Source organism: Corvus cornix, chromosome 12 (genome assembly GCF_000738735.6).
Source record: "Corvus cornix cornix isolate S_Up_H32 chromosome 12, ASM73873v5, whole genome shotgun sequence".
In the NCBI taxonomy this organism is placed as follows: domain Eukaryota; kingdom Metazoa; phylum Chordata; class Aves; order Passeriformes; family Corvidae; genus Corvus; species Corvus cornix.
The window spans coordinates 14,762,904-14,786,138 of record NC_046342.1 but is presented as its reverse complement, the minus strand read 5'-3'; the positions used below and the strand labels follow the sequence as shown (position 1 = coordinate 14,786,138).

General features: G+C 44.3%; 1 protein-coding gene across 1 annotated transcript in view; it reads left to right on the top strand.

Annotated features, from left to right (window-relative positions):
* Positions 1-21,024: 21,024 nt before the first annotated feature.
* Positions 21,025-23,235, top strand: part of MAGI1 (membrane associated guanylate kinase, WW and PDZ domain containing 1) — a 289,612-nt gene continuing 287,401 nt past the window's right edge. The window contains exon 1 of the mRNA XM_039559254.1: positions 21,025-21,192. Within this exon, the coding sequence (XP_039415188.1) occupies positions 21,072-21,192 (121 nt within the window). The 5' untranslated portion in view covers positions 21,025-21,071. The remainder of the gene's footprint in view (positions 21,193-23,235) is intronic.

Here is a 23,235-nt window from a genome sequence, read left to right as displayed (position 1 = left end):
GGGTTGGGGTGAAAATTCAGGACTACAAAAAAACCCCAAATGTACAATTTGATGGAAAAGTACCTATACAGCCAGTTTAGGCCCTGCCTGGCCCGTTGGTTTGCATTCACTGGGTGCAGAGATGCCCGAAGTGAGGAGCAGTCCCTTCTGGAGCACGGTCCAGCTGTGCTGCACAAAGGGACCGTTTGATTTCTGCCTTTTCCCTGCAGTGTCAGCAATTCAGAAGCAGGCACTGAAGAAAAATCTGAGCAAGGCTGTAAAACACTCCAAGAGCCTCTGGAGAAGCTCAGCCCTCCCTGGTCTTGTCTGGGGTGGGAAAGCTGTGTTGTGACGTGGAGTTGGACCAAGTTTGTGTCAAGGACAGGGCCAGATACCAGAGATAACTCCCATCCACGCACCTGCAGCAGAACAATGAGGGGATTTATATAGAGCTCCCTGCAACTGTGCAAGATTGAGAACGCTGCCTCTAAGGCTGCCTGGGGCCTGTAGGCTTCTGGGCTTTGTCAAGGCTTGGAGAAGCACCTCTGATTTATTTGATTTAACTCATCTATTTGTGTGATAGTGTGTATATGGGGGGTGTATTAACCATTGCAAAGCAAGCAAAGTTGTTTTAGAATAATAGAATCATTGAAGTTGGAAAGGTCCTCCAAGATCGGCAAGGCCAACCTTCAAACAAATACCACCATGTCCACTAAGTCATGCCATGAAGTGCCATGTCTGTTCTTCTTTTAACACTTTCAGGGTTGGTGACTCCACAGCTTCCCTGGGGAGCCTGTTAAATGCTTGACCATTTGTTGGGGTTCCTCCCGCCTGCCTTGGGGTCCAGGGGGAGGGGACCCTGGAGTAGAGGCAGGGCCTGCAGGGTTTCCCTACTCCCTGGTCAATCCTGTTCCCCGTTGGTTGTTTTGTGTTCCCCTGTGCGGGGAGGACCCTCTGGTCCCGTGATTGCGGAGTTCTTCGGCAGTCCCCCGGCCATGCAGCTGGAAAATAAAGATCTCTGAAACATCTACCAAGAATCAGTCCCTATTTCTTTCCATGGGCCTTGCTGTCTGATACATGTTGCAGAAATCCCCGCTGCAACAACCATTCTTTCAGTGAAGAAATTTTTCTAATATCTAACCTGAACTTCCCCTGGTGTGCCTTGAGGCCTTTCCCATTGCCCTGAAGGGGAAATGTTTTATCATCTCTTGTAGCTTTTAATAAGGGGGATGTACAGAACATAATTTTATTTCTATGGGTTTCGAGGCAGAAGATTTTAACCTGCTGTGCTTTGAGGTGCAAACTGATCCCCCGTATCTGCAATAAGATCACCCTTTTATGAAAGGGGCCTGATAGGCACATCAGCAGCAGATGATGGAGTGGACAATTATCAATGGCCCTGGCACACCAGAGGCAGGTCAAAGCAGAGACTCCAGAATTAACATGGAAAATCCCTGGGGTTTGCAGTAGTGAAGTACATTCCTGTGTGACAAGAGGGTCTGGGTGTGAGACTCCTCACATCCACAGCTCACAGCACTCCTATCATCACGTAGTCTCGGGGAGTGGCAGGGCAGGGCTATTTGCATTGATAAGGAAATGTCAACTTCTATCATATAGAAATGTGTTATTGTTTTTATACGCACACACACACACTCTCACACTCACACAGATATATATGAAATCTCTATCCTGTTCCTTGGGAGCCAACTTTGTTTTCTTGTGTTGTGTGAGGAAATGGTTGTCAAACTGAAGGTAACTGTGATGCAAGTCCCCAAAGCAATAAAAGAAGGTTCAAGGTGCACAGCTGCTCCAATGTAATAAATTGTGTCTCAGGGCTGCAGGTGTGTAGCAGTATCTGGGGTCTGATTTTCGCATTTTTTGTTTTATCCAGTTTCTTCATTACAGTCTTTAAAATGAATGTGTGTGCTTGTCAATGTGCAATACTTTCTGTAAGTACGTGTTCTAGAGGGAAGATGAAGGTGTCTCTTACAGAACCTAGGTTTGTCTTTTCATGTTGCAGAGGCAATTAAAAAGTCTGGAGGACTGCCCCAAGGACAGCACCCATCACCTGGGGAAAACTAGGTTATCACATGGGAGTTGGGGACCTCGTCAGCTGCATTCCTGGTAAACCTGGGAGAGAAGAGAGGTTACCTACTTGTAAATGGCAACAGGCTTTGGTTTGGAGAAGGCTAATTACCGTTTGGAAGATAGGAGATCTATATAGAGAGAGAGATATATATTTTTATAACTTTATCTGCTGAAATCTCTGTAGTCTTCCTAATTTTTCTGGTGTTTAAGCACAGCTGAACCTTAGGCACAATGCTTGTTGACCTGGGGGCAGTCTGGTATCTTAGCTCCTGGTTGATCAGAGGAGGTGCAAAATCCTTCTTGTACAGAGACATTTGGGAATCTTACCCCAGAAATACGTACTGCTGATTTTCTGAAGTCATAACATCATGACAACACTTTGCCAAAAATTTTTCCTGGTGCCTTTACCACAACTCACTAGTGAAGAAAAGTGGTCAACCAGCCTATTCCCAAATACATAAGTGATGGTCTTCCAGCAGAGCTTCCATGTGCAGCAGTCTTCAGAGGTTTTTTTTTGTATTCTGTCAGCACACCATGGTCCTGGCTCAGAGCAAGTGTTGGTATTATCAGTCCCTCCCCAGCTCAGGAGCTGTTTGTTATGTTTGAAATTTTATTTATCTCCTGGTGAATTAAGAAATTTTATTACAGAACTTTTCGCTAGGACTGCATTTTTTTTTTTTTTTGGTCATCCTTCTTCCCCTGCTGCATTTTATTTGTTGCCAAACTGGATTCTTAGAAGGTGGTATTCATCCATCTCACCCCCAGGGACTATATTGGGTTAGGTTGGGCACCTGCCAGCATTGGAGATAGCTGGGTTAGTCCCAAGCAATCCATTGCAATCTGCATACTGATGAAGGTGGGGCACTGTCTCTCATTTAATGTTGTGAAGTGAAATAATTATTTTCCAACTGAGTGACCTGACATGGCTTTATAATTAATTTTTGTTATTGGTGGAACCCATGCTTTCTAATGACACCAGTCAGTTGTCTGCCAGGACACAGTGATGTATTTACTGCCACATTGCTGCCTTTGACTGAAATCAACAGTTCCAGTCTTTGAGGACTGGATGATCCATAACTCTGTGTCAGAGTAGTATTTAACTGACTTACAGGGTTTACTCAGAAGTTGTTGGCTAGCCTTGTAAACACCACTTCTCTGAAAAATCATTTATAGTAGCTGGCAGGCTTGGTATAAATTTTGTGTGAAGCATTTTTTTTTAATGTTTGCAGGTGTTTGCCTTCTTCCCAAGGGAAAGTCGTGTTCTTGTAGTGTTTGTGAGGCAGGGTTGTTTCTGCTGTGGGGCACTGTTATGTGCAGGAAGGACTATTGATGGAGTAAAGTGTGTGTAAGTATGTATATATTTGTATTTTACATCTCCAACTCTGCCAAGCAGAGAGGCTTCTGGTGCCAAGAGCTACTGAGGGGTAATCAGTAGCTCCTCAGGGCAATGTTTAGCTCCACTCTGGGCATAAAATAGCTGGGCAGACTGTGGTCATCCTTGAGATGGGCATGAGAAATTAGCACTGATGGATAAAGATTGCTTATCCAACAGTTCAAATATGAGAGGGATGAAAAGTTGATTTCCTCATATGATTTCCAGGTTTTCTGCTTTGTTGGGAGCTTCTGTTCAAAACTGTTCTTATTTCTAGTATTCATTATCTTTCCCAACGGGGAAACCACTTTGTGTTTAGCAAAAGGGTGAGGCAGAACCACCTTTGATGAAAATGTTGGTTCAAAGCTATTTCATTACAAATCAGTGCAAGTTCCAGCAGCACTTTGGGATTTTGCTTGCAAACGTCAGCAGACAGCCTGAGTGATGTGCACAAACCATTGGAATCAAGCAACAAACGTGCTCAAATAAGAAAATATTACCTTGTAGGTGAGGAACTTGTGTGGTGGGAAGTAAATGAAGATGATAAAGCTGTAGGGTCTCCTGGCAGAGATGGTACCTTACAATGTGAAAAACTATCTTTTGGGGACTGGACCCACATGTACTAGGTCACAGGTCTGTGGTGGTTAGAGGTGTCCCTTTCCAGGCCACCAGGTCCATGGAAAGACAAAGGAAGCGTGTCTTGAGATAGCAATTTGTCCACATCAGTGCGGGTCAGGCCAGTCTACGGGCTGGGGATCGGGGCAAGTTGAGTTTAGGGGATGTTTTGTCTTGCTGTTGTCCCCCTGAGCTGATGTGGTTTATACCATCTTGAGTCCTGTGGGAAGCTGTGTGGGTCTGGTTTTGTGCCCAACCAGCCCTATATCAAGTCTAAGGGCTATTTGAGCATTCTGCAGAGGCAGCAAGAGACGATGGTTCCTGACCTAGGTTGCGGTGGAGGGAGGCTTCAGTCAAAGGGCTTTGTTTGGGTTTTTGCATTTCCCAGATTATGTGGCTGAAAACACCTTCCTGCTCTGTCCACACTAAGGTGTCTCTCACATGGATGTAACTGAGGGAGGGCTTGGGAAAGGTACAGATGTGACTGCACATAGTGAGAGGTGTAATTAATGGCCTGCTCTGAGCAGTTCTGAGTCATTCCCTGTTCCTTCACTGCTCCAAGCAGGGAAGGGGGCAGCGACTGAGAGGGCATTTCCCCCAGGCAATGACTTTGGGGCTTGCCATGCAAAGGGGGTGAGAAAGAGGGGTTTATGTGCTTCCCTTTGGGTATGTTCTTCTCACGTGCCGTCCCTGTGTTCTCCCAGCATCTGAGTTTGCTGCCGTGGCCAGACCTGGTGCTACACACCCCCGTTTGCTGAGCTGTTTTCCCTGCCAGCTCCACACCTTGGTTTTGTGTGTGGCTGCACAAACATTTGACATAGCTATAGGAATGGGTCAGGCAGAGTCAGGATTGCTGCTTCCACCCCCAAGTGACAATTTTGGTTTCAATGCACATCAGACTGTCACCATAGGGAAGGCAAACAGCTGAGAGCTTAAATATTGGCCAAAGATACACTATCACCATGAGGAGATGTACTGACTGATGAAGCTGACTGGGGGAAAAATAGCTGCTATTTCAGATTTCAAGGTGTGAGGAAATTCTTACTTTACCTAGTGCTAATTTGTAAATTGTAACCACATGAGTGTGACTTGCAATCCATGAATGGCATATACAACGCTCTTGATGGACGCTGTGCATTTCATTTCAACCACATAACCTGCCTTGGGCTAGTTTGTAACTTTTCCCTTTTGAGCTGAAATTTTTTCTGGAGGTCTCTTTAATTTTGGGTGGCCTGCATGGCTTGTAGCAACCCAGCACAGTAGGGATGAGTAATAGGAGAGACAGTGTTATTTCTGAATTTCCTTGTCTTTGAAGACTGAGGTTAGATACTTTGTTCTTCTGGCTGAAGTAGAAGCCTATCGTTTAATTTTTCTTGAATATATGTATGTATTTCATGTCTGTGCTTTTCCATAAGTGGTTTGCTGGCCTTTTGGAGGTTTTATTTCTTCTTTCTTTAAAAAAAAAAAAATTGGAAGCTTCTTTTAGACTCCAGTTGCTTTCAAAATCTCACTGGGAGGAATGGGTTGAAGAAGAGCTGTGGTGGGTTGAAGAAGAGCTGTGGTGCTGCATGACATGGGAACCTCATCTCAGTTGCATGTTCAGGGTAGATTTGCTCTAGCAAAATGCTCTGTTCCAGTAGTCTGGCAGAAACTCAGTACTGGGTATTTTACTGTCAAGTAAATGTAAAATACAAACAGTTTTTGTGCAAGGGGGCCTCAGTAATGCCAGTCACTCCAAACCTTGCTTTTTTGGAGAATGCTTGGCCCAGGCAAGAAGACTTTACCAAAAAGATCAAGCCCACCTTCTGTCGAGACAGAGCTCTGCTGTGCATGCTTTGGGAGTAGCTGCAAAGTGTTTGTTGGAAAATTGGAGCAGTTTTTCTATAGGCTAACGCAAAAATGTAAAAAATGGATATGTGAGGTTTCTGCAGCAAGCGGGTGCAGAGGATGAGATGTCTCTGTGTGTCTTGTGGTCTGGGCAAAAATGCTGGGAGGTGAGTCTTGTTCTCACCTTTTTCTGAGGTGCTGCAATTCCCTTCCACATTCATTGCCCTTTACCCCATCCCTCTCCTAGAAAGACACAGAAATTCAAGACCATCACACCAGCATCTGCTTGATTATTGCCTGGGCATCTGTGTCATACTTGAGAAATCTTATTCTGAGTTGAACATGTTTGTATAAACTCTCACAGCTTTGGATCAACTGTCTGCTCCTGCCAGACAATCTCAGCCATTCTGCATCTGTCCTTGCCTTGTGTTGGGAGAGCTCCTTTTGAATTAAATTAAATTGAAGGGGGTTGTTTCATTTTGTGTGACAGCTCTTAAATGGGAAATTTCCTTTTCCCCTTCACTTCTTTTAGCACTGCATAGTTATGGTCCTGTTCATCTGGCAACTTCAGCTAAGGCTGCCCAGGATTTTGCAACATCTCAGAGTGGGGAAGTTGAATGTTTTGTGTGACAGTTTCAGGAGAGATGAACCTGTTGGTTTGCAGTCCCCAACCTTTTAGAAATGTCTTAATTGCCAAGATTTAAGGAAAGATCTGTGGGAAGAAGCTTCTTAACAGAAAATTATTTTGTTTATCATTTTGCTGCAGTTACATGGCCTTTGATTTTTTTCTATTAAAGAATGAAACTGAATAAAAATGTAGTTATAGTTCCTTGGCATTTCCTCTGCAACAGTTCATTTATTATGAATAAATGCAGTGTTATGTATTCCAGGTAATTTATATAATTACTGTGCCATTAAGTGTGTCTAGTTAGAATCAACAACTTTAGAAAATGTGAAATTTGAGTGTCTGCAGTAGTGGTTGCCTGGTTATGTTATATCCTGGATGGGATTCCCATGTGAGATCCTTCCTTTCTCTTTTTTTCGTGTGTGAACTTTTAACGCCAGCATGAGTTGCATTAACACTAAATGATTAAACAGGGAAAATATTTCATTGGAATGACATATATGTAAAACATGACTTCTTTAGAGAAGTTATTAGAATATTTAATGTTTTCATTTCCTGGCCTCTGGGAATTTAGCTATGCAGCTTTAGCATTGCACTCCAAAGGAAACAGGGAATGGTTTCCCCCTTGTTAATTCACAGAGCTCCTTGCCATGGGGTATTACTGAGGGCCAAAATTCAATGTCTGAGATGATGCCAGTAATTAAATATACATGAACTGTTGGAGCAACTGAGATTAAGGCAAAAATCCACCCAAAACAAAACCCAGCCCTTTCGGGTAAAAGGTAAAAGTAAGAATATTGGATGGGATATGTCTTCATGCTTCAGGATATAAATCAATATTAAGTTTGGATTTGGGAAGAAGAAGGTTTTTCTGAAGCACATCAGGAGGAATTGCTGTCACTGCTCCACCCTGTGTCCGGTGCCTTCTCTGCTCCAGCCAGGATGCTCTCCCTGCCAGCAGTGATGCTTAGCATGAAACATCAGAGCATCAAAGGTTTGTAAAAGAGAGGGGATATATAAAAAAGGGATTCCTCCTTTATCTCCCCACTGTTTCTGGAGCTGTTTGCAGCTCCATCCTGGGTGCTGCTGTAATACTAAGACCTGTTTGGTCACTTGTTGGAACCAAATAATCTTTCAGGTCTGTTCCAGCCCATGCCTTTCTGTGATTCTATGATTGTTACCCATCTGTGTTCACTTGTCCCAGGCCATGGTTTCCACCAAGCCAAAAAGACATAATTGGGTACTGCAGGAGTGCTGGGGCATATCTCTTCCCAGGTGGGAAACTCTGCTGAACTGTTTAAAAAATAATAATCTGAAATATTTAAAATACCTTTGTCTTTATGGGTTTTATGTGGCCATCAGTCATCATACTGCTGTGCTTCTGCATGAAATCACTGCGCTGGGAATACTTCTGAGTGTTTTCAGCCAAGGACTATCAGGCAGCCCATGGATGTCCTGAATTCTCCCACACTTCACTATCAGCAGTTGTTCAAGACTTGATGGCTCTTATTTCATTTAAAAAGATTGGAAGCATTGTGAGGCCAAGCTTTCCTGAGGGTTAAAGGTGCTTTTTGACTGTGTCTTCTCTGGAGTTTTTTGTTGCATTAGATTATAAAAACTTGGTGGATGAAAGTGTGTTGAATTCCAGCTGGCACCAAAAAAAAAAAGCAAACCAAGAATTGTGATTTTTTTTTTTTCTTCATCCAGGATCTTCCCCAGGTACTGTACTGTTCTTGGTTTTAGAAAACAATATTTTTCTGCAGGGGTTAGAATTGGTTCGTTCAGCCTTTACGCCTTTCTCTGCTCCATAGTGGTTTTTATCAGTTGCAGTCTGAGAGCACAGTGCCTTTTTCCTTGTGAGAAAATGTGAAGCTGTAGAGGGAGGGGGAGGAAAAAAAAGAGCAGCAATGTTATTTCGTCTCTGAAGTCATCACCTACAGGGTTGGTACCAATGGCATTTTAATAGATGAGGTGCTCCCCTTCCAATATTGTGATAGAAATTCATTGTGTGGAGGATCAGGGAAGTTGGGAAATAAAAAACACAAAAAAGAAACAAGAAAATATTGATTTGTGCTGGGAAGAGGGGGAAGGGCAAAATGTAATAAATGGGATAGGTAAATATTCAGTGATTTAATGGGGTTCTGTCAGCCTTGTCTAAGAACTCTTGGGTCCTAATAAAATAATTCAGAAAGGTTGGCTATAAACTAGCTGCTCCTCATAAAGCTCTTGTCCAGCCAAATTGTAGTCAGGCATTTTTTAGATGTTTGCTTGATTGTACATTCAGTTTTTGTATTTGTTTTTAGAAAAGGATTTGACTGATACGGGATTAATCTCAGAAAATTAGGGTGACACATCAGTTTAGGGGCAACAATTTGCCTCTCTATGTGGGTGCTTTGCTTCTGTGGAGAATAGTAGATCAGGCTTCAAGATCTGAGCAATTGCCTGAGTTTATTATTTAGCTGTGCTGGTTTCTGTGTGTGAAATCTCCATTTTCCCGCAGATTCAGCCTGTGGAGGCAACTTTGGAGAAAGAAATTACTTCAGAGCTTTGAAGAAACAAAAGTGCAACTTTAACAAATTTCATCTTGGCCGAAAGCATTTAATACCAAGAATATTGTAAATGCTTTCTGTTGGAATTACTCCCTCTGGGCTGCTAATCTGGGAGCAATTCAGGCATTTGCTTCTGACCTTACCCCCTTCCTGGAGATCCGAGCGCTTTGCTCATGAGAGTACAAGACAAGGGAAGGAGGGGCTGGCAGAGCTGTTGTTTTCCAAAGGAAATGAAGTAATGTCACTTTTGGTTGGAATTACAGCCTCTGCAATGTCTTCAGAAAAGGTGACGCTCCTCAGAAAGGAAAAACAGCTGATGAGAGGTCCTTGAAGGTGCCTTCAGCGTTTGCATGCTTTTTTCTCTGCCAGCAGTGCAGGCTGGCTGTAGCTTTATGTGAGTTGGTAGTAGGTAATTTTATCACTTAATCTGTTTGTTTTCTTATGGATGGCAAATAATATCCCTTGGGATTAATCCGCCAAGGTTACACCTGCAGGAGCAAGACACAGAGCCGTGAAATCCCCAGGGCATGGGAAAGGTGGCCCTCAGTGTCCCTGCCAGCTGTGGTGTGATGAGGTCCCACTTTACCTTAGCTTGCATAATCTGCATGTTCATATTATTCTTTAAGAGGATCGTGGCCGAGATGGACTCGGGTTGCACACCCAGGCACCTGCATGGGGCTGTTGGATGGGTTTCCATCTGCAGGGCCCTGTTGCTTCTGCACTGGTTTAAGTCATGAGAGTGTTTAAAAACCTTTCAGCCTCAGCAGCAATGCACAGACAGTGCTGATGCCAAGACTGGCCTCCTGCATATGGCAGCTTTGGGAGCTGTCAGGAGATTTTGGTATCTGCAGCAGGTCCTTGCTTCTGCTGCAGCAATGTTCTCCTTGGCACTGTTCTGGAGGCTGGGACTCACTGGGGAGAGCTTTTGTTCTGCTGGAGATAACCACACTGCTGTGCCCCCAGCCTATTTAAGTGATCAGCTGCCTTTTGCTGTTGTTATTTTCTCCTTTTTCTTCCCCCATATGTAAAGTTTTAGTGCTAGTGGAGCAAGGTGGTTTTATGTACTTGTTTTTTGGAGCTAATAAAAACTTCCAATATTCTCCTGAGCCCACAGCAGCCAGGCAGCATAGTGCAGCTCCTGGAAGGGGCTGAGAGTGTGATGATGCATCCGGGATGCTGGAGTTTGGATGTTTGGATCTGTTTGTCCTCAATTTGCTCCAGATACACCAGGTGTCATTTGCATTTTCAACGAGCCCTTGGCCTTTTGATGTAAAGCTTTTGCACACCCTGTGACCCCTGCAGGGGGCACCTTCTACAGCACATCACTTGTGAAGGCTCAGGAAAGGTTAACAGAACTGTTTATCCATTTTTTGCTCAATTTTTTACTTCTTCCTGCCTTTCCTGTTCTTACCCAGCCACTCAGCCTATGGGGGAGAAAAAAACTGCAACAGGTTTCCTTGCAATATTGGTTTGAATGTTCTGGAAAACAGGAAGCATGAGTCATTAGTCCCAAATTAACGTTTGTGAGTGAGGCTGAAATGACATGTAAGAGATGGGTCACCTCTGGAGACAGGAAGAGTGTGGTAACATGCTCAGAACTCTCAAGGCTACAGTTCAGCTCTTCCGTTTATAAAATTCTCATTGGGAAGGTTTGTAAACACCTCTGTGTACATTAGTCTCACTCTTGAATTCAGGGTTTCAGCCTGGGAACTGGTTTTAAAAACAAACACCCCTCTTCTGTGGCTCTTCCACTTTAAAGTTTCTTTACATGTCCTTGGAGCTTGCAGAGATCAGCAGTTTCTGGAGGAATTTGTTCAGCCAGGTTTCTTTTGCAAAAGTAAATACAAACCACAGGGTTGAGACGGATTTCTGGATTTTGAGTCTTGAGGGCCTGGTTCTGACCTACTTGCTGGTGTTAGGAAAAATGGGTTTCTCTGCATCTCCCAGGAAATTTTTGTTAGTTGTAGGATACTGGGGTTTTTCTTTTTCTTTTTCTTTTTTTCTTTTTCTTTTTCCCCCTCCCTTCTTCCTTTCCACCTTTGCTAGACCCTGCTTTCCTCAAAGCAAACAGACTGTTGTAACTGGACCATCATCTCCTCCATTCCACTCACCTGGACTGTGGGAGCACACTCAAGGCTGAGTGCTCCATTTAATCCTCTGATTGGCAAAACCATCTGTGTAAATGTCCTCATCTACACACTCTGGTGGAGCCAGAAGAGATTATTCCAGCCATGCCTCCCATGACAAGGAGGTCTGTGAGGGTCCTCTACTGATTTCTGCCCAAATGAAAGGATATTTTGGCCAAGCAGGGTATTTTTCACTAATTCAGTCCTCTCTTGATAGCTCTGCCCAGGTACTGTGTACTATTTTTAGGCACTGCTGGCTTCGGCTTTCTTTTTTCTTTCTGACCGAACAAAAGTAGAACAATATTTATGCACCTTTTGGGTCCATTCTGAGGTAATTTTTTTTTCCTTTGTAGTGCTTGATCTTTGTCATTTTGGTAATCAGCATTAAACTGAAGGGTGTTGATTTTATCAGGCCTTGGAGTCCTAATTGGTTTATATTGTTTAAGAAGCCAAAAAAAAGCCCTAGAACCTACCTAGTTAAAAACAAATATCCTAAGTCAAGATGAAATTCCTCTTTCACTGAAATGTGGTTTAGAAAAACATTTCACCACTACAATTCCTTTCAAGAGCTTGACCTTGGATTGTTAATCTCAAAAATATGCAGTGCAGATGAAGTTTTTCTTTTCTAGAGAGGGAAGAAATGCCATGTTTCTCAAAAGACCTCCCTAGAATTAAGGGAAATAAAACGAAAACCAGAGTGGATGATAAATGGAGTACAGGCTAATCTAGGAGTGACAAGAATTTCATGCCATCAGAATCTGCTTTGTTTTGTTAATTTGCCTTTTTTTTTTCCTTGCTGTCCCATTATTCTTATTGCAATTTGCTATCCATCAATGTACACATGCTAGTAAGTGCTTTAATTCTATGTGAAAAACTGCAGCCTTGGAAGTTGAAATGCTTCATATTTAGCCTCTGCTCATGTGCCTTATACCCAGATTTTACCCTGCTGCTCTGCTTGGGTGGCCTGAAACCCTCTGCTGAGTATTTGGGACATTCCAGTTTCTGCTATCTCAGAAACTGCTGCTGCTGAGGTGCCAATTTCATATCTGCTGCCACACAGACAGCAGTTGGATCAGGTTGGATCCCTGTTGGACAAACAGCTCTGCCCAGCCCAGCCTCCCAGCAGTGATGAGTCCAGCCTCTCAGGAGCAGAGATGGTCACTTGCTCAGGCCATTAAAGGGACAGGAAAATGCCACTTAGGATGCTGGAGTTGGTCTTTGAGGGTTCAGCTGGATTACAGCTGAAACTGCCTTGGCTGCTTTGAGGTGGTGGAGGGGCTGGGTGTGCCACTGGCTGGCCACGTGCAGGGGAGAGTTCTACATCCAAAATGCAGTTTGTGGTGGGTGGTTTCAACCATCCAAGGAAAACCAGACAGCTTGGTCAGGCCAGGGTGCCCTCCCTGCTTCGCCTCTGGACACTCGGCCATTGCGCTGTTGACAGCACAAACCCACTTTCATCTCTCCTACTGCTCCTGTTTTGGTAATCTGCTCTTCCTAAATACACTTTCTATAATTATATTTTTGCTCCCCAACTCTATGGAACAGGCAGCTCTCTTAAAACTGGAGGAGTAAGACAGGAGCTGCCTGCACTCCTGGACACAGGGGTGGTGGTGAACAGGACGTGTGGGATATCTGTGTGTCTTAAACACAGGGGGTTAATGGAGAAATAGAGCTGCAACCAGCCACGATCAGATGGGCAGGAGGAGGGTAATCAGTAGAGAAAACAAAAGGTTTTGAAGCCAGGGCATGAAATGAAAGAGAGCTGGCTGCCGTGGCATAGCTGTGCATTTGGGAGAAGGAAGATGCCTAAGTTCCTAGTCCACCTTGGGAGTGAGGTCTGCAGCTCGAGGGCTTGGAGGGGCCCAAGGAGAGGCATGTGGGGCACCTTGGGCAGGGGTCTGACCAGGTGTGAGTGGGGTCTGCAATCCCCAAAGACCTGCCAGCCACCTGGACTTTGAAATGCTCTTCTTTGGGCTGACAGGAAGAGAGGTTTGAGCAATATTGTTCTGGTTTTTAATTAGAAAGACCTATGTTTCTGTAAATGCTTTTTTTCAGGGGAGTCAGTATTTGTTAAGGTTCTTGCTGATGGTGAAAATTGGAGGTGACTAATTTCTAGAGAATTTAGTTTTCTACTGGCCAGAGCTAGAGCAGGAAGCAGGGCTCGTCATGGCATTTGTCACTGGCGGTTCCCAGATTTTACCCTGTTAAACTGCACATCATTTCCAGTTACATTTTAAAAAAGGATGAGGAAATTTCTGTTGATTTATCAAAGAGTTTAATTCTCCAGTTCTTCTTTGTCAGTTTTGAGAACTATTTTGCAGGACTGAGTTTCTGTGGAAGAATGTGCTGGGGTTTTAGTAGCTTACAAAGCACAAATAATGTGATACCAGAATTGTGGCGTGGGACACCAGGGGTGGCTTGATGCTCTTGGCTTTGTGTAAGGATGTCATGGGAATATGGTACCTGATGCCAAGCACTTGGCTGTGAGAAGGTTGATGTATAACAGGGAAGAGTTAATTCCTAATGAAGGGGAAAACCTCGAGGGAAAGGGAAGAGAATTCCTGCAACAGAACAAGTGGTAGAATTTCAGCTCTTGCAGAAAACAGGCAACCAATAGAGAGGTAAAGAGGAGAGGTTAAAACATTGCAGCTACAATTGGAAAAGCTGTGTTTGCTCAGGAGTCTTAGGTTAGAAGAAGCCCTAAAAAAAAAAAAAAAAAAGAAACAGAAAAAGGAAACCTAAAAAAAAAATATTTTTCTTCCCATCTATCTTGTGCCAGATCCCAATTTGATTTCTGTGTGCACCTGCAACCCAGTTCAAGCTGAGAAAGATCTAAGTAGGCAAAGGTCTGCTGGAATGGAAACATTAGGAAATTAGAATTTTGATATTATACTGAATTATTTGGGAGATTGTTTTTAAGTTTTTTAATGTGCAAATACAGTTCTGAATATATATGAAGTGTTGCACATCTATATTAACTGTTTCCACTGTATTATTTCCTATTGCTAATGCTCAAGGCCTTGTTAAAATGGGCTTTATTGAAATGCTTGTTCACACATTTATAGAAAAAGGGCATGTGTATAATGGTCCATTTCAAAATGAAGTATCAAATGGCAGTTTCACATTGGAGTGTGACAGAAATCTATGTTTGAAGGCTTTTCTGTGGTTTATTGGTTTTTTTTTCCCCTCTGCTTAGAGCCCTGGGCAGCCTCTGCCTTTGTTCTCCTGGCTTGCTCACTCATTACTGTTTGCATCTCCAGGTTATAAGAAAACAGTCAAATGCTGTGATCATTCATCTCTGAAACCTTTAATGAGCTTATCGGGAAAGAGCTATAAATATATATCTTGAACTTCTCTTGTATTGGGAGATGCTTCCTCAGGCCATGAATAGTTAGGTTGGCCCACCTAAGCTAATTACAGACTGTCTCACTATTCAAAATACCCTCTGGGTAACATTGTTAGGACTCTCTTACGAGGTTAATGGGTTCTCTGTAGCCTGAATATTACATTGGCCTTCACTGCTCTGATCAAAAATGCACTGTATGGGGACCTTTTGCCATGCCAATTTGTGACTTGTTTTCTGCTAAAAGCATCATCTTTCCTCCTCCTTGAATGATGATCTCAGAGGGACAGGGCAAAGCTTGTCTTGATCAGGCTCTTGGGAGTCCATCCATTGACTCAGCAGCACAACTCTAAGTACTTCTTTGAGAGTCTGTTGAGTGGCAAGGTGGAAGCCAGCAAGTCCTAAGTGTCCCTGGTAAATCTGGTTGTTTGTGCTTCTGCCATGATTACCTTTCAAATCTGTTCAGTGTTGTCTAGCAAACTTAACTCACCCGCTTATCTTCAGGAAAACAAATGTACCAGTTATTGCCTACTAGAAAGTGCGAGCTGAGCTGTGTGGGTTTTTTCGTTTCAGTGGGCTTGCTGTGATTTTGTTTTGACAGATTGAGCTGTGTTTCACTTTGCTTTCATTTTTCACCCTGTCAGAAGAATTCTTAGTGCATTTTTTTCCCTTCCCCTGCCTCTTGCTGTCTGTATGGATCAGTGCACTGAAGCAGTGACTCCCTCTCCTCTGCATTGCTGGTTTGCAGCTTCTCGTGCTACAGAGGCCTGAGCTGAACCTTCCCTATGGGAAGCTCGGGTCAAACCTTGGTCATCTCGGTGGGCAGCATCTTCTGCTGTGGGCAGGACGTGCAGGAGAGGTGCTAGGGGAAGGTGAGCCTCCAAGTGGGAATGTCTTAGGCAGTCTGAAAGTTTTCTTTATTTTTCACTTGACTTGTGCTGTGTTTCCCCTGACCCACCCCAAGGAGCAGCACAGCTTGGACTGGATCACCTCCTCTGCTTGAGGTCAGCTGTGCATGCTCACTCTGCCTTGGTGTGGAGAGGATGTAGGACAGTTGCTGTTCCCAGCTGCAGAGGGTGGTTTGCTGAAGTTGATGTGCGTAAGGGTTTAGGGGTTCGACTTCCACTCCTGCCCTCAGCGAACTGACGCCCCTTCATGAGCCCCTTAGCAGTCACTGTAATAATCTTGGGAAACTTCATGCCCGTGCTCTGAAGTGTTGCCATGTTAGAAGAAAGCTGCTGTGTAATAACCAGAATAATTAGAAAATGGGAAGGTTCACACCAAACTCACTTGAATACTGCCATGCTTAAACTGAGCTGGTGCTGAGAACTTTAGTGGTGAGTGAGTGACTGAGCGACACCGATTGAAGCCAGGGGAAGCTGAAGTCAGGTTTAACTGTGCCATCTTCATGACAGCAGTCTCTGAACAGCCTCTGTAAAAGAGCCCTGGGAGAATCTCTTGCTGATGCTGCAGGCCCTGCCCTGGGGACCCTCTGCTCCAAGGGGAGCAGCACAGGAACATGGGCAGCTGCCAGCACTGCAGCACGTGTGCTGCTGGAAAACAAGAGCTTCTAGATCCCTCCTGCACTCTGGGCAGTCTGGGTGTCATAACCACGTTATACACATCTTGGTTTGGTTTTTTATCAGCAAAGGCCTTGTGTTTGTGCAGAGCATGCCCACAGAGCTGTCCCTCCCCAGGCTCCAGGTCCCTGCCGTGCTCCCCACAGCAGCAGGTATGGTTCCTATGGGGCCATGCTGGGACTGCAGTGACACATTGCTCCCATGTCTCTCACTGCCTTGGGATGTGTTCTTCAGGGACCAGATACTGCTTCTCTGCCTGCAAGGAGCTGAAGTGATCGTGATCATGTATCAAATTCTTAAGTACTTTTTTCTTTTTTCTCTTCTGAGCTTGGATTTCTTTTTTTGGCTGCAGTTTCCCTTGTTTTATGGGCTGTATGTGCCATTCTTGCCTGCTTAATACTTCATTTATTGAGAAGTTCAGTCGCAATGCAGTGGTCTGGCTCTATTCTGAATTCTTCCAAATTCTCTCTCAGTCTCTAACAGTGTACTTAGGACAAGCGGAGATTTATTTGCATAACTGGTCAAACAGAGGTTAGTGTGAAATAAAATACATGCATGTGCTTCTCTCGGCCTCCCCCGATGCGAGGTCAAGGCTGGCTTATTTTTTCTGAGTCCTCCCATTGTCAGAACCTCTCAGGGATCTGGGCTCTGGTCCACTTGCTGTCAGTAGTAGTTTACTTTTCTTCCCAGTAAATTGTCCGAGTTTGCAAACCTCCCCCAAGGCTATCGTATGACAGCATCCCTCACGTGATGGGTCTGGTAGCGAAAAAAAATCTACTTTCTTGTAGTCCAAACATACAGCCCTTTCAATTATGTATGAGTGAAGTGTTCAAAGGATGCAAAACCTTTGAAGTTGGTTCAGGTGTCTCTTCTCCCCCCATTCTCCACCCTCCCTGGTGCTTTATCATAGTGGTAGGGAGAATTAGCCATTCACTGGATGAAACAGAGGGAGGGAATGATCTGGAGAAACCCAGCCTGGGCTATACCAATATAACGTTTCTGGCTGTGGTGGTCCTTGAGGCACAGCCTCTGCCAGTGGAGTACTCTTTGGGGAATACTGCCATGCACTTGTCCTCCTCTGGGATTCTTCCTGAGGCAGTTACTGCTGAGACAGAACTATGGAATGGAAGGACATGTTCTGACAACCTGTGGCCTTTCTTCATGGACAAAATTAACCCAGTGCCTTGAAGCAAGGCAGTTCAGTGCCTAAGTAATACAGAGCTCTCTGAATGGCTGTGGACCAGTTCAGGTTTCACCTCAAGTCCTGACCCTGAAGTGAGCCCAGGCAATTCCCCTCTCAGGTATCCCTACAACTTGGGGCCCAGTGTGCTAGTTATGCATGGATCTGCTGCATGAGGTGCTTTGGGCAGGGCCTGAGGACAGGCTGAAGGGAGCAACTCACCTCCTAGAAGGTCTGTCCCTTCAAAAGATGGATGATTATTAGCATGTTCCCCTCCTGCCCTTTCTGGTCCTGTCCTGGCTCCGTAAATTGTAACCAGAACTGTCCTCGAGCAGTGGGGTGATGCTGGAGAAGGGACTTGCCAACTACACGCAAGGGCCACATCCTCTGCAGTCGATGTGTCCACAGGTTTCCAGACCCAAATCTCTCCGAGTCATTGTTTGAGAGATTTGCTACTAGAATTCCCTTCCCTGACACTGGAGAGGGATTGTAGATGAAAGGAAGGTAGTGTTAACAGTGGAAAATGGCTTTTCCACTCCTTCCCTTTGAATATAAAATGCTTCGTTCTCCCTGGAGTTTAGCTACAGGTTACATTTAAAGTGTTTGTTGAAGCTGGAAGTGGTTACACTGGTAGCTTAAAAGAAATAAAGGCAGTGACTTGAGACAGTGAGATAGGAGACAGTGGCAGCGGGGTTGTAACTGACTTATTTATTGTAGCCTTGAGAGCAAGAAATATTACAGAGGACAAAATTCCAGTAACGTTTATATAAGGCTGTAAGAAATTGATTACAGCTCAGGTGTGTTTTGTTGCATGCTGCTGGGACGAATCATAAAAGTCATGCAACAAAGTTTTGAACATCGTGTTACTGCTGGTCTGCTCAAAAGCCCCATTTGCCACAATGAAAACCTTTCATTTGTTCTTTTTGCTAATTCCAGCTGTGTTGGCTTCCAACTTCTGTGAGTTGCTGCTTGCAGTATTCAGCTCTTGCAGTCTGCAGGCCTCTGGGGGTGAATTGTTTCTTCTATTCTCAGCCATTTAAAACAAACAAACAAAAAGCTCAGGATTTTGCGGAAGTGTTTCCCCACAGATGTGTTTTCTTTTAGTTATTATTTGTAATTTGTATTATTTGTCCTCTTCTGTCATACTAAGAGCTTTGGAAATGTTCTCCCTCATTTATCCCACCTCATCCCATTCTCCCACTGAACCATGTAGGACTTGATGCACCAGCACATGGTGCCCAGCAGCAGCTCTGGGAGAGGGCAGCTTTCCTGCAGCCTCCTGCCCTAGTGGGACCAAGCCCTTCACTTGCATCATTGTCCTGGAGGATGTTGGGGGTCCTCAGCAGCGGCTTGAACCCCCAGCCACCCCCTTCTTGCAGCTTCAGAGCAAGTATAAGTAATAGATCTTGTAAAGACTCATTTGGGGTTTGGCATTTATGATGCTTTACAGCCAGAAATTCATCTCTCCTCTCACTGTCCTTCACTTGCCCAAGGCACTGTGTACTAAATCTCAATGTCTCTGAGCATCCATAGGCCTCTACTGGTAAATGAAGTTACTTTCACCTGTTTACGTTCTGAGATTCTTTCAGGGAATGTGCATTAAATTGTTTTTCAGGTGGATCTCCTCTAAATAAATGGCATCTTGTGTCCCTTCAGGAACTGCAAGGAGCAGTAGAATGAAAGCCATATAAATAAAATGCATGTGTTGCTGGTGTCCAGCAAGACTAAAGACTAAAACTGACAATAAGAGACACAGGAGTGCTGTCTTCCTGCCTGCCAGCTTGCAAGGTCCATGGTCTCTGCAGGGCTGCTGGAAGGTGTGGTGGAGCAGGCTGGGTTGCTCATGGTGGTGCTGAGTGATTTGGAGCAGGGATTTCCTAGCAGTTACTAGATACGAGTTCATCCCTGAAAACACACTGCACACAGTGCCTTGCTGTCATTTTTGTTGATAACTTGGAGCTGCCTGTAGATGCTGGTTTGGCCTTTGCTTGGAGAGGTTTGTCTGCAGAACAGACAAGGTGGTTTGAGGTTATGAAGCCCACCTGCTGTTTGGCAGTGCTGTTTGAGATGAGGGAGAGTGTGTGGGGGCTGAGTGTGCTGACAGACTGTTTCAGCACAGGTAAAACGGGTTTGGTCCAAACTTGTTAGTCAACAGCTGAGTTCATGTGTTGCTGCAGCTGTTCTTAGCACACCTCTGCCCGTGTGCTCATGTTACTTCAAGGAGAAAAGTCTGGTAAGCTGGACAAAAAAGCAGCTCTAAAATTGTTAACGTTCTAATTTTAAGCCATTGCATTACTCTGTCACTGGCATCAATGAAGCAGCACTTGCCACTAATCTCCTGGCATATGCCTATGATTGAGCAGCAGAGAGAGGGATCTGAATTGTCATTTCTAGCTTCACTGATGATCTGACATTCTCTGAGCAATCAACAGATCTCAGAAGATGAAAGTGCAAATCCCACACAGTCTGTTTGAACCAAGAAGGAAAGTCAATGGAAGCACATCTGAAATAGCTGCAGCCACGAGGAGAGGACAAAACAATATGGCTCTCAGACAAAAGAATTCAGTTCTGTTTATTTTGACATTAAGAGAATGGGGTTGAATGAGAATGTGTGTTGCATTGTTTTCAGCATGTCTGGCATTTTGAGGTGTAGTTTTGTGTGAAAATGAGGTGTAGTCTCTGGTTGCAGAGTCTTAAATATGATGATGCTTTATTTGAAACTTCTCGAACAGTAGAGGTGGTGCTTTTGGGAGGACTTAGATGTTCACAAATCATTGTCTATGAAGTTGGATCTCATTTTGATACTGGAAAGTGTCTTGACATTTTTTATTATTGTTACTGCTTTTATTGTTATTTTACTGTTAAGTGCTGAGTATCTTTGGGCCTGCTGGCTAGAGGGAACTGTAAGACATTCAGTACATCTGAAACTTCCTATGTACAAGATCCAGGCATGGATTTGAGTGCCTGGCACCTCTAGTAAGCATCTTGAGTCAGGTAATGTAAGCTTAGAACAACAAAATTAGATTCAGATGCTCCCTTCTTTTTTTTTTTTTTTTTTTTTGGTCCCTGTTGTGCTCCTAAGTCAAACTATTTACTGTAGAATATAGTTGAATTGCTTGTTTTATCTCAGAAAAAAAATATGCCTTTGTTGCTCTTTTGGACTGATGTTTTCCTTAGCTTGCTGTTGTGGTTTAGCTATACCCTTCCTTCCCTCTTGATCTTTTTAATTTTTTTCACACCATGCACTGGTCTTGAGTTCAGCCTTCTCTGCTGGCTGATGAAGTTGTCTTTTCCATGCCATAGGAGCCTGCTGCCTAGGCATAGGCATACACTGATAAACCCTTTGCTTTTGTGTTAGAATTGGTGTTTTGTTTTGATACAGTATGTATCATTTCCCATTGGAAACCACTGTTATTGTATCTTGGAAAAACCCTGTTACTTGGCATTAGCAAAGGAAGCAGAGTTTAAAAAGAAAGGAAAAAAAACCCACTTTAATTTAATAAGCAGTATTTTGGGGTTCCTTTTGTTATGTGCTACCTTTTGAATTCTGTAAAGCAGCATGCAGATCTAATCCACAATAGCGTCACTGCGCTGGGCTGCACAAGTAAACACTGTAAATGGGAGGAAGCACCTGCGTATCGCTATTGTCTCTCTTCTTCCAGTAGCAAAAGTCTCGGGGCTGACTCTGCTCCAGCCAAACGTTCCAGGCAGTGGGAATCCACAGGCAGAGAGCAAACCTCGCTGCCCTGGGCTGGAGCAGTGAGAGCACCTCGGGGGACAGCTGGCCATGGAGGGGAGCGTGGGGCTGCGTGTGGACACCCGCACACGGGTGGGGTACCGGGCACTCGCCCATCACCTCGGCCTTGGCCCTGGCAGTGCAGGATGCCGGGATCACAGGAGCCAGCAAGGTGGGTCTGGGCAAGGCGTGCTCTGCCTGGGACTGTTGTGGGGCTGGGGAGGCTGACGAACCCTGAGAGCCACAGTGCTCTCAACACAATTAATGCTCTGGAATTATTGCTGTGGTCTCACGCATTAGGTTTGTGTAACCGAGTGCTTGACTTGACTGCTTTCCCATGGAGTTTGTGTTTTTACACCATTCCTTATTGAGGAACTGGTGAAGTGTGTTATGGTCATAGATATAACCTGTAGCAAGTTTACAAGACAAGGTTTAAAGCTGAAAAATCTGGTTTGAATAGAAGAGCGCTAAAGGCGAAAATTTCTTTAATTTACCCAAGACAGGTCAGGAGGTGACTTATCATGGCCCAAAAGTATCTGCAAACAGAAGTGCTGGTATAAAAATTCCTTTGAGCTAGGAAACCAAAACATTACAAAGTTAATTGATTTGAAGCTCAATTTGGGTAAATTCAACTTAGAAAATACTAGGATGGGTCTTCTGTTTCTGTTGCTGTGTTAATGCTGTGTCTGTGCCTTGTGAGAAATTGTGGGGAGCATAGAAATCACAGGATACAAGTGCTTAGTGTGGTATAGGAAATCCTGTTAGAGTAGCCTCACTTTGGGATTTTTAGATTTTCAGTCTCTATGAGACATTTTATGGTGGTATAGTACCTGGGGAGCTGGAACTACATCTTAATTTATTGAATGTTCATTTATTGAAATTTTAGATGCCTTTGATGAGATGTTAGTAATTATTCTATTAATCCTTCTAACATCAGTTTCCACTTAGGAGAAATTGTCTTTGTGCCCTCTAGTGGAAAAACTATTTAGTTGAAAGCTTCTAAATTGGGTGAAGTTTTTGCAGAAAAAGGTGGAATGTGTGAGAAAAGACATGGAGGAGCAGAACAAGGCTGGAGACATGAAGGGTCGCAAGAGGTGGATGTGCTCTGTGCTTCCTCTGCTTCAGTCCTCACAAAACTGTGATGGTGAGGATGTGCACAGACTTTGTCAAATAGAGACGATATTATCCAATATTCACATCAGCTGGACTTGGTGAAATTATTCTAGGTATAATTATGAGGAAAACCTAGTCCCAGCAAGCTCTGAACACTGGTCAATCATTGGTGATTGCCATCGATGTTCCCCAGAGATGTGGTAGGGAGGGAAGCGCAAAGCAAAGCCCACTCCAGATCGTTAAACAAAGGAGAAGGAAAGACCCAGAAAATGAAAGATCAAGGAATCTGACACTGGTTCCTCAAAATTTCCAGAGCACTTTGTACACAGCAGAGAGGAGGATGGAATCCGAAGAAGAAAGCTGACTTAAAAACAAATAGGCAAATCTGTCCAATTTCCGTGTGTAATGGGGTAACTCTTTAATGTGTGAGAGGGCTGCTGATGTGACTGAGGCTTAGGAGCAGTATTTAGATCATCTTGGTGAACAGCAAAACCAACAGGGCACCAGCATGATGAGGAATAGGGAAGATGAGGGTGTGCAGGTGGCTCTGAAGGGAGCAGGAGCTGGATGCCTGAGTGCAGTGGGCAGGGTGGTACGGGATGGTGAGGGCTGTTGTGCGTGGCCAGCCCAAACAAATCAACAGCGTCCTGAGGTTTGAGGAGAAGACTCAGATCTCTCTCTGAGTCATCCTTACAGAAGCTCTGTGTGTAAGGCTGGGCTGGTAATCACTTCCTGCTGCACCGAGGGGAGCTGGGCAGTGCAGGGCAGGAGGAGAATGGTAACGGCTGCAAGTCTGGAGATGAACCACAGAGGTGGGAGGCTCAGCAAATGAGGCTGGAGAGGAAAAACTGAAGGAGTTGTATTTGGAAATATAGGCCTGAGTGCAGGCAACACATTTTCTGATGCATAAAAGATTTCTGTAAAAAGGATGATCATCAGCTCTTAGTTCCCACAGGAGAAAAATACCTTGATTTGCCTGGAAAAAATACTCAAGGTACAGATTGGGGAAGAGTTTCTCACTAGGAGGTAATGAAGCAAGAGCAAAAGAAATTGTGAATCTGCTTCACTGGAGGATTTGCAGAGCAGTTAAAGCAGTGCCTCT